The following is a 13,488-nucleotide window of genomic DNA, read 5'->3' as shown; positions in this document are numbered from 1 at the left end:
CACACAAGAGCACAGGCCAGACGACGCAGGCTAACCCACCAACGAGGCAAGCTGGGCCGAAGTCGGGGGTCAGCTCGCCCGTCTCTAATCCAGTAAAAAATTTCCCAATTCCAAACGCCTTTTTCCATCGGTGAACTCTGTCTTTTCTCATCATTCCGTCCTCCTCTTCTTTTCTCCTTCCTTACAATTGAATTGTACGGATACCCTCTCCACTCCCCTTCCCTCCCCCAAAACCAGTTCACAATGGCCTCCCGCGGTTTCTCCAAGGCTCTTCGCCCCATGGCTCGCCAGTTGGCGGCCAAGCCTGCTACCCAGCAGCGCACCTTCGTTGCTGCCCGCAGCCTGGTTCGCGCCTCTGCTCAGGTCTCCAAGGCCTTCGCCGGCCAGCAGCAGACCCGTGGTGTCAAGACCATGGACTTCGCCGGCCACAAGGAGGACGTCTACGGTAAGAGAGAGACGAGCCCAAGAATTGACCCCGCAATGACTCGCGAGAGATTGCTGACTTTCACGCCACAGAGCGTGCCGACTGGCCCCAGGAGAAGCTCTTGGTGAGTCACATTTGAGCATCTTGGGAGGAATCCAAAGCAATTGGAGCTAACAGAGACCTGCAGGAGTACTTCAAGAACGACACCCTCGCCCTCATCGGCTACGGCTCCCAGGGCCACGGCCAGGGTCTTAACCTCCGTGACAACGGCCTCAACGTCATTGTTGGTGTCCGCAAGAACGGCCAGTCCTGGAAGGACGCCCAGCAGGACGGCTGGGTCCCCGGCAAGAACCTCTTCGATGTCGATGAGGCCATCTCCCGCGGTACCATCGTCATGAACCTCCTCTCCGACGCCGCTCAGTCCGAGACCTGGCCCGCTATCAAGCCCCAGCTCGTCAAGGGCAAGGTACGTGAACTTTGGGGTGCAATTGGCAGCTCAATTGGGCAGAACTGACCTTCATAGACCCTCTACTTCTCCCACGGCTTCTCTCCCGTCTTCAAGGATGTCACCAACGTCGACGTCCCCAAGGACATTGACGTCATCCTCGTCGCCCCCAAGGGCTCTGGCCGCACCGTCCGCTCCCTCTTCCGTGAGGGCCGTGGCATCAACTCCTCCTTCGCCGTCTTCCAGGACGTTACCGGCAAGGCCAAGGAGAAGGCCCAGGCTCTCGGTGTCGCCATCGGCTCCGGCTACCTCTACGAGACCACCTTCGAGAAGGAGGTCTACTCCGACCTGTACGGCGAGCGTGGCTGCCTCATGGGTGGTATCCACGGCATGTTCCTTGCCCAGTACGAGGTCCTCCGTGAGCGCGGCCACTCCCCCAGCGAGGCCTTCAACGAGACCGTCGAGGAGGCTACCCAGTCTCTGTACCCCCTGATCGGTGCCAACGGCATGGACTGGATGTACGAGGCCTGCTCCACCACCGCCCGCCGCGGTGCCATCGACTGGACCCCCAAGTTCAAGGACGCCCTCAAGCCCGTCTTCAACTCCCTGTACGACGCCGTCAAGGATGGCTCCGAGACCAAGCGCTCCCTGGAGTACAACGGCCAGAAGGACTACCGCCAGAAGTTCGAGGCTGAGATGGAGGAGATCCGCAACCTGGAGATCTGGAGAGCCGGCAGAGCCGTCCGGTACGTGCCCACCCCTCCTCCCCCCCACTTATCAACGCACTAGAGTTCACCTAGCTAACATTTTGTCCCTCACAGCTCTCTGCGTCCCGAGAACCAGAAGTAAATGGTTCAACGTTGATGTCTTCAAACAAAAATTTATGAGCGGGGAAAAAACATTTACTCGGAACGGCCATTTCCTAACCACTGTCTTGGGGAGACGGGGGGACTTTTGTACTTATAACACCGGATTCTAGGTGGATCTGGTGAGGCCTGGTTCAAAAGTTTGCATCTTGGACGTTGGGATCCTTCAATACCATTTCTTTTACTGTCAACAGTCATTTGACAACGTCCCGTTCCTGCCTTCGACAAATGTGCAATTGTGCGTGTGTGCGTGACGGCGGCGTCTGTGCCCGGCCGGACGTCGTAGGACCCTGCATGGGACCGAAATGACTCGTCCGCCTTTCGCTAGCGTTATCTTCGCGGATTGCGACACTGCGACCTCATTTGACACCCCCATGCTTCCGCTACCTCTTGGGGTTTTGACTGTTTAATCCGTCGAAGGTTTGCGGACGAGTTCCGTGGTGTTGTCGGCGTTTGACATGTGCGTCGGAGGCCTTTGACCGTTCATGAGCAGGCAGCGCTCCGGAGCTGGCCCCGGTGCGTATATGAAATATTGAGATTGCCCTCATGCGCCGACCGATTTGACTTTTGCGACGGGGGTTCCGAGCTAGACTACGGCGGCCCTACGAAAGATTTGGTGCTCCTGGTCCGACGGTGTGGAAATTGGCACTGCCGTTGGCCGTTTGGCTTTTGCAACTACTCTGGAAAAGGTGCAGCTACCGTTGGGCAAAGTTGAGACATCAAGCTGGCTATAATGTCACTTCCAAATGCCCCAAATTGAAGGTTGTTTCTCAGTGTTTCGACTTCTGAATACCGGGTATTCCCGTTATGGCCAGACTTCAAGACACTGGGAGAGGCGTTGCCCACAGAAACGATCGGCAAGGATAGCGCCACGATGGCGCTGACGCGTTAAGCCCTGGGGCACGCGACGGGCGTCTGCTCAGACATTCGAAACGGTCCCTCATCTTGCTTCAGTTCATGGAAAGCGATTGAGACCAGATATCAATCGCAGGATGTGCCTTTCTATCGTGATGCCCTCGCCCTGAAACAAAACGCTCACCTTAAACTCAACGTCGTTGACCTCGGTGTGTCGGTGTAGGATTTTGCCGTACCTGTAGCGACAGAGAGCCCAGCGCCCCACCCCTTTGTCTGTGCATTCTCTGTCTCCCGGTAGTCGTTGCTCTGTCAACAGCAAACAAGCCCAGGGCCCCTTCCCACCCCCTTCATCTCACAAGCGAGCCCAAAATGGCTTTTGCTCGGTATTCCATCGAAATATCAATCAATTGACGATTGCTCTACTAGTCTCTCCCGAAAGCTCTCCGCGCGGAAAGAAAGAACCAAGAAACCGCCCACGCAAACCTAATCTCTACTGGCAGTTTGCGCACCATGACGCCGCTGTCCCCAGCAAAGGAATCCAGACTCAACGTTACCACGTCCCCTACTGAACAAGAAGGAAACCGCGGTTCCTTTGAGCAACACCGCTACGAGGTCCACTCCCGCACTGAGACAACCGCAAACGGTGGTGATGGTAGTAGCGATAACACCACCACCACTACGACGACGACTACTGCTATCACCTCTACAAACGACACCGAGAACATGCCGCCCTCTCCCTCAGATTCCTCCCCGTCGCCGCCGCCCTCTGCGCCGGCGACGGCACTCAAGAACCAGCGCCACTCTCGCGTAATGTCTGGCACCGCGCCCTCGCCGCTCAAGATACTCGCCGGTGCCGAGACAACGGAAAAGCAAGCACGGAGCCCGCTGCGCAAGACACTCATCTCCCCAGACAAACGCTTCCCCATCAGGGTCAGCAACCCGTCTTCCGTCGAGTCGCCTCGCTCCGTCTCCGTCTCCTCAAACTCTCCACCACGCGAGCGCACCATGAGCCTCGAGGACGCAATGCGCGACAACGACGGCCTGAAGCATGCCATTGAGATCTTTGAGGACGACGAGACCACTGGCATGGAGACGGACGATAACACCGCCGACGAGACGTCCAGCACCATCGCCGAGCCCGTCACCGACCACCACACCGACATGGCCCACGGCTACGAGGACCAGAGCAGTCTGGCCCCTGACGAGACCATGATGAGCACCTTCAGCACCTTCTCCGCCGTCCCCAACCTGACCACCTTTGCGAAGCTTGGTCTCACCCCGCAAAAGTATGGCGGTATGACCCCGCGAGGCAGACCCGAGACCGTGCACGAGCAGACTCCGCGACACCAACTGGCGCAGGAGGGCAACACCACAAACCTGCTCGACTTCACCGACAGCCAGAGGTTTCCCCACAAGTCGCCCTCCCGGCGGGGGACCACGTCGCCGTCCAGGGGCAACCCCAACGCCGCCACTCCCGCCCGCCAAATGTCGAACCTCCTTGACTTTGATATCCCGCCGCTGCCTACTCCCCGCAGCATCCCGACCATCACACCACGTGAGCTCGAGAGCCTCAAATCCAACTTCCTGTCTGAGATCAGCAGCCTGAAGGCGTCGCTGAGCGGCAAGGAGGCCGAGGTCCTCTCCCTCAAGACCGCGGTCGGCGATGCGGAGAAGCGCGTCGGCGAGAGCCAAGAACAGGCCCGTGAAGAGCGGGCGCTGCGTGAGCAGATCGAAGACGAGAAGGATGCCTGGGAGAACAGCAGTCGCGAGATGGAAGCGGTGCTCCGCACCGTGAAGGAGGAGATCGTAGAGAGCACCCGCGAGCGCGAGGAGCTCGAGTCCAAGCTCGCCGAGTGCGAAGGCCGTCGCGAGGCCGCAGAGACCATGGCTCAGGAGGCCGAGAGCAAGCTGGCCAGCATGCGCGCCGGCAAGCCCGAGAAGGAGGGCTCCTCCCCCGACAAGAAGGCCGGCGCGGCCGCGACGTCTAAGGAAGTCGAGATCGCTGTCGAGCGAGTGGCCCGCGAGCTGCACGCCCTCTACAAGGGAAAGCACGAGACCAAGGTCGCGGCGCTCAAGAAGAGCTACGAGACGCGCTGGGAGAAGAAGGTGCACGAGCTCGAGGTCCGCATCGAGGAGCTCACTGAGGAGAACAAGAAGATGCACCTCACCCGCGACAACACCCCGCGCGTGGACCCTGCGCAACAGGCCATGGTCGAAGAACTCAAGGCCAACGCCATTACCGACGCGGCCCACATCAAGGAGCTCAGCGCCGAGGTCGAGAAGCTCGAGGCCGTCGTGCAGACGGTCAAGGACGACAACGCGGAGCTGCGCCAGATGCTCGAGCAGGAGCGCGTCGAGAAAGGCGAGCTCGTGCAGCTTGCCGAGGAGATGATGCAGGTGCAGACCCACGCCGCGCAGGAGGCCGAGCGGGAGCGCGAACGCGAACGGGAACGTCAGCGCGAGCTGGAGTGGGAGCGTGAGCGTGAGGCTGCCCGGGAGCGTGAGAGAGAACGCGAGAGGGAGAGGGAGCGCGAGCGTCAGCGCGAGTTGGAGTTCAACCAGCCCCGCAAGACCACCACGACGCCCGCCCGCGCACCCTCGGTCAGGAGCCACCCCGAGACCTCCTCCAACTTCCGCAGCAGCATCGGCCGCGGCACCTCGGGCCTCAAGGCGCCCGGTTCCATCGCTAGCCACGGGCGCACCGGCAGTGCCGGCCCGGCAGCCAAGGGCCTGCCCCGCCCCAGGCCGATGAGCGAGTTCGGACCGAGGAGCGGCATCATGAGCTCCATCGAAAAGATGGGCAGCCACCGCGGACGCGCAGACTAAGCTGTGTTTGTCCTCGTCATGGGACCGGCTTTTCCCATGTCTCCTCTCAAAGAAGTACTTTTTTATTTACTACGGCGGCCTACGACGGCAACGAAACGAAATGGACGAAAGCATTTACACACTCTCAAAGCATCACCCCACCCCCACCCCCCAAACCAACCCGCCCGCCGAACCAAGATGGAAGAAGAAAAGGAGAAGGCGAAGAAGGAGAAGAAGAGTGAGGAGGTAGCATTGACGTAACGAACTGGCGTCACGGTTTGGGCCCCCCTTGTTTAACGGTCTTTTTGTTTGATACCAAAAGGGACCCCCCAGCACAGCAAAACTGGTAGTCTCCGATGAAGGACTCTTTCCACGGGGGTGGTGGCGTTTTCTTGTTTTATTTTTCTTGTTTTTGTTTAATGTTTAAGTTGAACAAAGTTGTTGGGTCGGAGGATGGATGGATGGGAGGGAAGGATGCATTGTTGGGCTTGGCTTGGCTTGGCTTTTGGGTTTTTAGATCATTCCCTCTCTCGGCTTTGATGGGGCTCACCCGGCACCACTACCTCTACCTACCCCCTTCCGGTTCTCTTGAATTGGTAATGTTCAGTTTCTAAACACCTCTTGGCTGTATGGATGTGCGCGCGCGTGTGTGTGAAAGAGTGTTTGATCCCGGGCTGGAGTTTGCCGCTGCTGCAGGGTACCCTTTCGTGAATGGTTGGGTGGGCTGTTTGTATTGCAAGTGTTGTGTGAGGGAGGGACTTGGAAGACATGGAAAGGGGGTTTGGAGCAGACATCATTGCGATACCGGCTGGCCCGGGGGTTGGGTTAGGGGACTTGTTAGACTGAATTGATCCAAGTTTGACAGAGCTGTGTTCTTGTCGTTGTGAGGCGTGGGATGTGGGTGCTTGTTGATGGATGTACTTATTGTGCATCGTGTTACGGGCGGGTGTGTGTGCTTAGCTGTGAAGGACAGAGAGCTGGGTGTTTAAATATCACCTGCGAAACATGTTGAGAGGGACAGGCGACGATTAGAGCAGCTCGGATGATGCCAGTCAAGTGGTTTCGAGGCGTGGACTGACTGCGCGGAGGTACGGATATGGTTGTCGAACGGACAGGCTAGTCATATTGATATTTGCCCGTTTGTAGGCTTTGGTCTCTGAGCCTGGGCGTGTGTTCGTACGGGATACTCCGACGATGTTGGGGATGGTCTTGGGTATTTGGTGATGAGGAAGGGAACGCAGCTTGGATGAAGGGAAATGGCCTGGGGAGGCAGGCTCAACCGCGAGATGATTCGGAGTTGAAATCTGCTACAACTCCAATATACCAACTCCATTGGTTGAAGAGGGTTTAGTATTCATGACGGTGGCTTTTTAAAGGCTCACTTGGCGCTGCAGATGATTGTCGTCGTGTTCGTGATCATGAAGGAGGCTGGGATGGGTATATAAGCGGTGCGAAGGGGGCAGTCAAGTTCTTCTGCGGCACCAATTTGGACAATCTCTGCTGCCAGTCTCAATTACAGGTGCTTCCGGATAGGGGATGTGCAGTGAGAGCAAGGGTGCGCACTTCTGCATATTTGTTATTGGTTAAGTCATGACTGGTTCGAGCCATGTCTTTGAAAAGTCAGGACTGATACACGGGAAACACCGACGGACAGGGGCGAATAACGGAGGACAGTGTGGAATATGAAAGAATGCCAGTCGGCAAAGCCAACAGTAGGGGCAGCCTCGGGGGCCAGGCGACCTCGAGGAGGAGTATAGCATAGATTGCGAGAATGGCGTCGCAATTTTTCCCCATGGCTTTAGGGGGGCGGTCGTATCGTTAGGTGTGAGTTGGTGTTATTTATACGTGTAGTTATCAGTCGTATCGATGAAAGCGATACCTTTTGTGACTATGAAGACGTCAATCTTTCGTTTGAGGGAGTCTATTTCAGATTTATGGAATAATCTACAAGAACACAAGATCTCTCCTCTGAGCCTATGGGGCGGGGGTAAAGTGGTATGCTGTTTGAGGTCGTAGCACACCCAAACGTCGAACCGCATGATGACTGCCGGTAGATAATCAACGGACGCTCTTACAACGAGAAGGTATATTGGACGTACCTCGCTTGCTGAGATGATGCAATGCTGCAATCGTAGTCGTCGCCCATCGTACGGTCATTGGATTCCCTCGTCTTGCTCATAGGATCTTGGTCTTAGGCACCGAATTCTCTTCTGCACGGGAACGAGAACGTCACCGCCGAATTGTATGGATACCTGAATACTAGGAGGATGACAGCAGTGAGAACCGGTGACTGGGATCGCTATGGGTGGCGGTTTGCCGGGGAAACTCTTCTTCTGGAGGATTTTGTGGCCACTTAAACGACCAGGTTGCCGATGCTTGCTGAATAGAAGGAAGTTTTAGACAATTTCCGTTTGCTCTCTACACCCCTGCGTAAATCATGTCCCTTTTATAACACAGATTGGGACTCGTCACAGTTTCGCATATCTTCATGTTATCTAATCCCATGTTGATGACTTATGTGGCCCCGACGCGGTTGCCACATGTATATGAGGCAGGAAACATGACAGACAGTTTTCTCGCCAGACCAATGGGAGATAGCCCTGTCTGACTGGAAATAATTATACTGGGATTATGAACTCTTTGGAAAATGGTTAGGAGTTTCTAAAGTAATCTCTGAACCATTTTCAACCTACGTTCCAATGGAGCCTTTATAGAGTATTTGAGGGCGTATACTCCAGGCATACCGGGCACCGCAAACAGACGGAGACAGGCGGATCTTGCTGTAGGTGTGCGAATCATCCGAGACTCGTTCTCGACAAGCGAATAGACGAGGGCGACTTATCTTCTCTACCACTCGACAGAAGGCAGCAGAACGATTGGCTGCCTCAAAACGATTTACCATGCACAGAAGAGATTCATGTTCAGGAGATAAAACGACGACCAGCTAGAAACAGCCATGAGCTGCTGAAGCGGCTGCATACCGACATAAGCTAAGACCCTTCGAAACTGCTGTCAAACAGGCTGTTCTACTGATCCGTACTCTTGTTCATTCCGAAGCATTCATATTGCTCCTCCATTTCAGTTAATTCGACTAGAACCGTACCGGTAAAGTGTCATGACAAATCCTGCCCTCTGTCATTACCATTTATGAACAGGTGGACTTGTCGGCTCCATCAGAAAGAGAGGATTATTCTCTCTTTATGCCTTTATCAACTTGAATCGGACTTCATGAAGGAAGCAGTTGATAATTTCTTCTGGCGCGACCACTGTTAGGGCGGCGATCTCGCCGCTGTTGAGGAGCTGGTAGCTGAGGGGACTACTCACCTGTCATATAACCTGCTCCTCGACACTATTCGGTCAGCATACTCCCACAATATCGAAAGATAATGAGGAATGATCGAATCATCCGTAGTGTTCAATAGACGGACTCCCGGAGCTGACCCTTCTGGAGCTTGATATGACGAAATATTGTGTACTTCGGTGGCGACAGAAGGAACTATTCTCCAAGAAACTCCGAAGCTATTAGTGAACTCTCATGATACGCTCATGCGCCGACATATTTAATCACTAACAACTCCGGTCTTGTATGCTTCGGCTAGAGAGCATCATCATCAAGAGTCGTTGGCATTCCTTATTTGACAGCGTAGCCACCAAACGGACCATAAGAAACGGTGTATATATTCCATTTAGCTCTATTATTAGTTTCTTCTCTAATTCTGGTAAACCGCGTTCGGTCAGACAAGAATTTTCTGGTCCTGAGAAGCTGTGAAAAGACGCAATATAAGGGTCCCCGGGCCGGCTTCTCATTGTCGAGAAACGAGAAACCTGGTTTCATGCTTGTGACATTAATGGTTGTCAGTCGTGGGGTTATTCTTCTTGTAATACCTAATAAATGGTAATAGGGACGATACGTGATAATGGCCGGGGAGAAAAGACGACGTATTAAGAGGCAGCGCCGTCATCAACATAACCTCTTCCGGCCCCCATCCTTAGGTGGCACCAACTACCAAGTTCGGTGCTATCATTTGTCATAGAAATTAGAAGTGAGGAAAAATGCAGTATTTTCATTGTATTCGTTGCCACTCTGCCCGTTGATGCCCGCTCGTACCCATGACGTTGGACGCGCCATGTCTGTTGTCCCTCGCAGCGAATCGAAGTCTGTTAGACACGCAGTACGAAAGATACTTCCACTCGTCAATTGCCGGATTCAACTCACCGCCGCCTCGAAGAATACCTCATTGATTGACTCCAAGTCTATAAAAGCGTAAACAGGGTTTTGATTTACAATCTTCGAGGCCAAACAGAATAACTTCCACTGGTACCTGAATCTTGCTCAAGCCGGGCCACAGGAAACGCAACGTCAAGTATACTAGGACAGCTTGGCCACGAGTCATTATTTGAACGCTTCTTTACGCAACACGCATTATGCGAAAGAATAAGCCGAAACCGTTAGGAGACAGAGATGGACAACAGAAGTTCGGATTAGTATCTATCTCCGACGAACTCAATCTATTTGGTTGACGTCTTCGTCGACATCAGAGCGCTCCCAATCCACGTAAAGGTCACCTTAACAACACCCGGGAACATTTCGTGCTGGGAGCAGAATCAGAGCGGCGCAAGCGCATATATAGGTTATAGCCGGAAAGCTATGCTGTCACTAATTCTGATCTCAGAGGGCTCGAAATGCAGGCCTGCCACTTTTACTGCCAGAGTGACTGAAATTGGAGTTAAGCTTTGAGAAGTACACGATAAACCAAGAAGGGACACCGTATCTACGAGATGAAAGTTTATCAAACATCCGCGCGGTGAACAGGTTCTTCGAGTTCAGCTTGCGTCCTGAGATGTTCAAATCAGCAACCTATAAAGAGGCGGCAACTTTCCTGGTCCAACTTGAGTGCCACCAAACAATCCGCCATCCCAACATCTTACCCAGAGACCCTGACTCATTCTCTCGGGGCAAGGCTCATGAGTACTGCTCCGGTGTGACGACGCGTACCTACACAAGACGATGTTTCTGTCGTCCTAACCTGTCCGTTGTTGTCCATCCAAATACTCGAGGACCAGAACAAAGATGAAGGCTTATCAATTTCAGGCCGCTTATGGGTTGTTTCACCATATATGTCGACCTCGTTCAGTAATCAGGCAAGGCCAAGCGAAGAGAGCAACACAAATAATCAATGTGCGCCTTTTCACCTGAGAACTACAGCTGTATACATTTATGTATGCACGTTGACGTGTTTATCAGGGGCGCACCGTCTAAGTTTCTGTCCTGAAATGAGTAAGACCATCTGAACGACTACAACTACCAATATAACTACAGCATTCACCTTCAGCACCGAGCCTTCGGAACTTCCCGTGACTACAACAATTCGGCAGGGACATCTCTAAATGCTTCGCTCTCTTTTTAAACTGACCTTTGAGTTTCTTAATGTGCCTGACTAGAAAACTTACTGATGTCATCTGGAAGCTCTACTCCAGAGGCTTATAGCCCTCCATAATCGTACACCTACTCCCGTGCTGGGCGCCAAGTTACCATCATCTGCCTCAACTAGATACCTGAGAGGTTTATTGATACACGAGTCCGGCTCAAAACAGGCGTATCAAGGAAGGGACGTCAGCCAAGCATTCCCAAGTGCTTCGACAGTGCCATCAAATGATAAGGTACTGACATCGTGAGCAACATAAGAGACGCCGAGGACGAAGGAATTAAATGACACGCCTCAAAGAGACAGTGCTGTTGATCCGACAACCCGTTGGCTAGCACGCAAGTGTATCATCACTTCGTAAGTTCAACGTGGTCGATTGAAGAGGCAAGCTCCAAGGCAGACAGAATGTCGAGAACCACGTCCTCAGCCAAACGCGCAAGATCGACGACAGCTTCGCGAGATTTTTCAAGACCGTCGATTGTCTCTAACGAAGCCGGTCCCCGGCTGCAAATCTGTGTCCGTGGAGCCATGGAAGAATCCTCAGCCAGCATCACAACACAAACCTGCAAACCAAAACCTTCCTCAGCCTTCCTCCTCCTCCTCTGATTCCCTTCCTCCACACCCACCACCACGTCAAACCCAACCTCCATCTATGACAATAAAAAGGAAGAAACAAGCATCATCCTCCTGCACGTCATCCCGTCAAGCGTAACCCGCCCGCATCGCCTCCCCCGTATCTTTCCGCCTCACCTGCTCAGCCTCACAATTCGCAAATCCCACAGCCGTCCTCTCGGCCGAGTCCCAGCCCCCGTTGGAACCGCACTGCCTAAAACCTACGTCCGAAACGCACACAACATCCCGCCTCCGCCATCCCTGCATCAACGAATAGAAGCAACTCCGTATGTCATACCAAATCCTCCCCGTTACGGACGTATCCCCAAGAACCCCCTTTTGGCCCCATCCAAGACATCTGACACCGAGCCTGACCTCACGTAATCTCTTCTCAGCCGCATGTCATCCTCTTCCCAGTCTGACGTCCAAGGATGGGGGAAACCTGTCACTGAACAGAACTCTCCGGAGAAAAAAGGAGACCCGCAGGGCGGTTGGGTTTTTACCGAATACCACCACCAACGAGCCACCAGAGCTTTCCGGTCCCCGTGGCAAAGTCCAGTCCCACTTACAACGTCAGGGGCCAGGCCATCTACTTCACCGGCTCCGACCCTCACCTCCCGGAACCGGAGTTGTTGTTAGCCAAGCGGGGCATCGGAGACGACATCCTTCAACCCAGTCCGACCCATTCTCCGGCGGCGGCTGTGCTATCGGTGATGTTAAGCCGAAAAACATCTCGGTCTCACTATGGGGAAACAAGAAAACCAGCAGCAGACACGCCCTTGACTGCCCTTCACTACATCACGTCACGTTTCTGCCCGAAGCCTTCTGGTTAAACAACACCACTTTGCCTATCTCATTGTTGAGACCTGATCCTTCGACAGACATACGTCGTCGTCAGCACACCCTGACTTCGCCTCGCGAGTCTGCAACCGCGTCTCTCTCCTCTCCGTCTCCAGATGTAGCAAAGAAATGTCTCTCTCTCATACGAGAATGACCCGTTTCAGTCAGGGACAAGGGAAAGGGTCCAGAAGTGTCTTTCCTCTCCCACAAATCTGTCATCTCGCTTCTCGCGGCCGCCACCTGAACACCAAGACAACGAAGCCCGAGATTAGAGGAGCACAGGAGGAAGAGACCTCCGAGCTCATGCCTTTTTCCCTTCTGCCGGAGAATTTTAAATGAAGCCAAGACGACAGAATACTGAAAACCGGAAATCCTGTTCTCGGGGTGAATCACATCAATCTCAGTCAAATATTGTCTCGGTACTCCCGCCCTGACAGCATGCACCGCATCCTGCCCTCCTCTTCTTCGAGAAGCTTGTCTCTGGCCTAGGCGTCAGGGGAGGCACTGATAGGTACTCTAAGTACGCGTTGCTCGGCAGACGTTAGTCCGGTCCTTGTTCAATTTGGAAGGCGGAGCTGAGCTGTGTACCCTCTCACCCCGTGAGCATGGGCATTTCAAATTAAGCATCATCGGCATTACTTTCACTCGTCATATCCCTACCTCAAGCTTCAAAATTCAAGCTACTTCTCCCGCAGAGAGAAGGCCACTCCCGGTCCAGCGTCACGGCGACGCTAGCTCGGGAAGGTAGGGGGACAACTGCAACCCCTCATGTCTTAACCCTCTTTCTTTCTCCTTTCTCGAACAGCCGCGTAGGCGAGGGGCGTGCGCAGGGGGCGTAAGGGACGACGAGAGATACCGCAGAGAAACATTGGCGTGTGCAGATTGTGTCGGAAGTGCTTGGTATCAAGATTGCGGTTGAGGTTCATTCAGAGTGCTGAGAAATGTGGCGCTCTCCTACCATGCTTACCATCCTTCGGTAGTTGAAGGTGATCTATCGGAAACGCGGGAGAAGGCTTTTTGCGCTATTCGCACTTGAGAAGGTAGAGCGGCTGGCTTTTAATTCTTTCTTTTTTTTCGTCCAATGTGCAGCGGACATGCCGCTGTACTTGCTTCTTCCTAGGGAACTCCCACCGCGGGCCGTTGAACGGACATATCCGAGCAAGGTCCAAGGTCGCTTCGGCGCGCGGAGGCGTTCAATACTAAGAAAAAGAAAAT

General features: G+C 54.0%; 2 protein-coding genes across 2 annotated transcripts; both read left to right on the top strand.

Annotated features, from left to right (window-relative positions):
- Window positions 1-243: 243 nt before the first annotated feature.
- ILV2_1 (Acetolactate synthase, mitochondrial) lies at window positions 244-1,718 on the top strand (the record flags this gene model as incomplete). The annotated part of the gene is made up of 5 exons (XM_053176594.1): window positions 244-445; window positions 517-548; window positions 612-890; window positions 948-1,615; window positions 1,691-1,718. 5 exons carry the CDS (start codon window positions 244-246, stop codon window positions 1,716-1,718), a joined length of 1,209 nt encoding a protein of 402 aa, XP_053039453.1.
- Window positions 1,719-3,100: 1,382 nt separating this feature from the next.
- On the top strand, window positions 3,101-5,416 carry COL26b_003700 (uncharacterized protein; the record flags this gene model as incomplete). The annotated part of the gene is made up of 1 exon (XM_053176593.1): window positions 3,101-5,416. One exon carries the CDS (start codon window positions 3,101-3,103, stop codon window positions 5,414-5,416), a length of 2,316 nt encoding a protein of 771 aa, XP_053039452.1.
- Window positions 5,417-13,488: the final 8,072 nt, after the last annotated feature.

This window comes from Colletotrichum chrysophilum, assembly GCF_026319265.1.
Source record: "Colletotrichum chrysophilum strain AFK26 chromosome Unknown scaffold_21, whole genome shotgun sequence".
Classification (NCBI taxonomy): Eukaryota; Fungi; Ascomycota; class Sordariomycetes; order Glomerellales; family Glomerellaceae; genus Colletotrichum; species Colletotrichum chrysophilum.
This window is presented reverse-complemented; position numbering and strand designations above follow the sequence as displayed.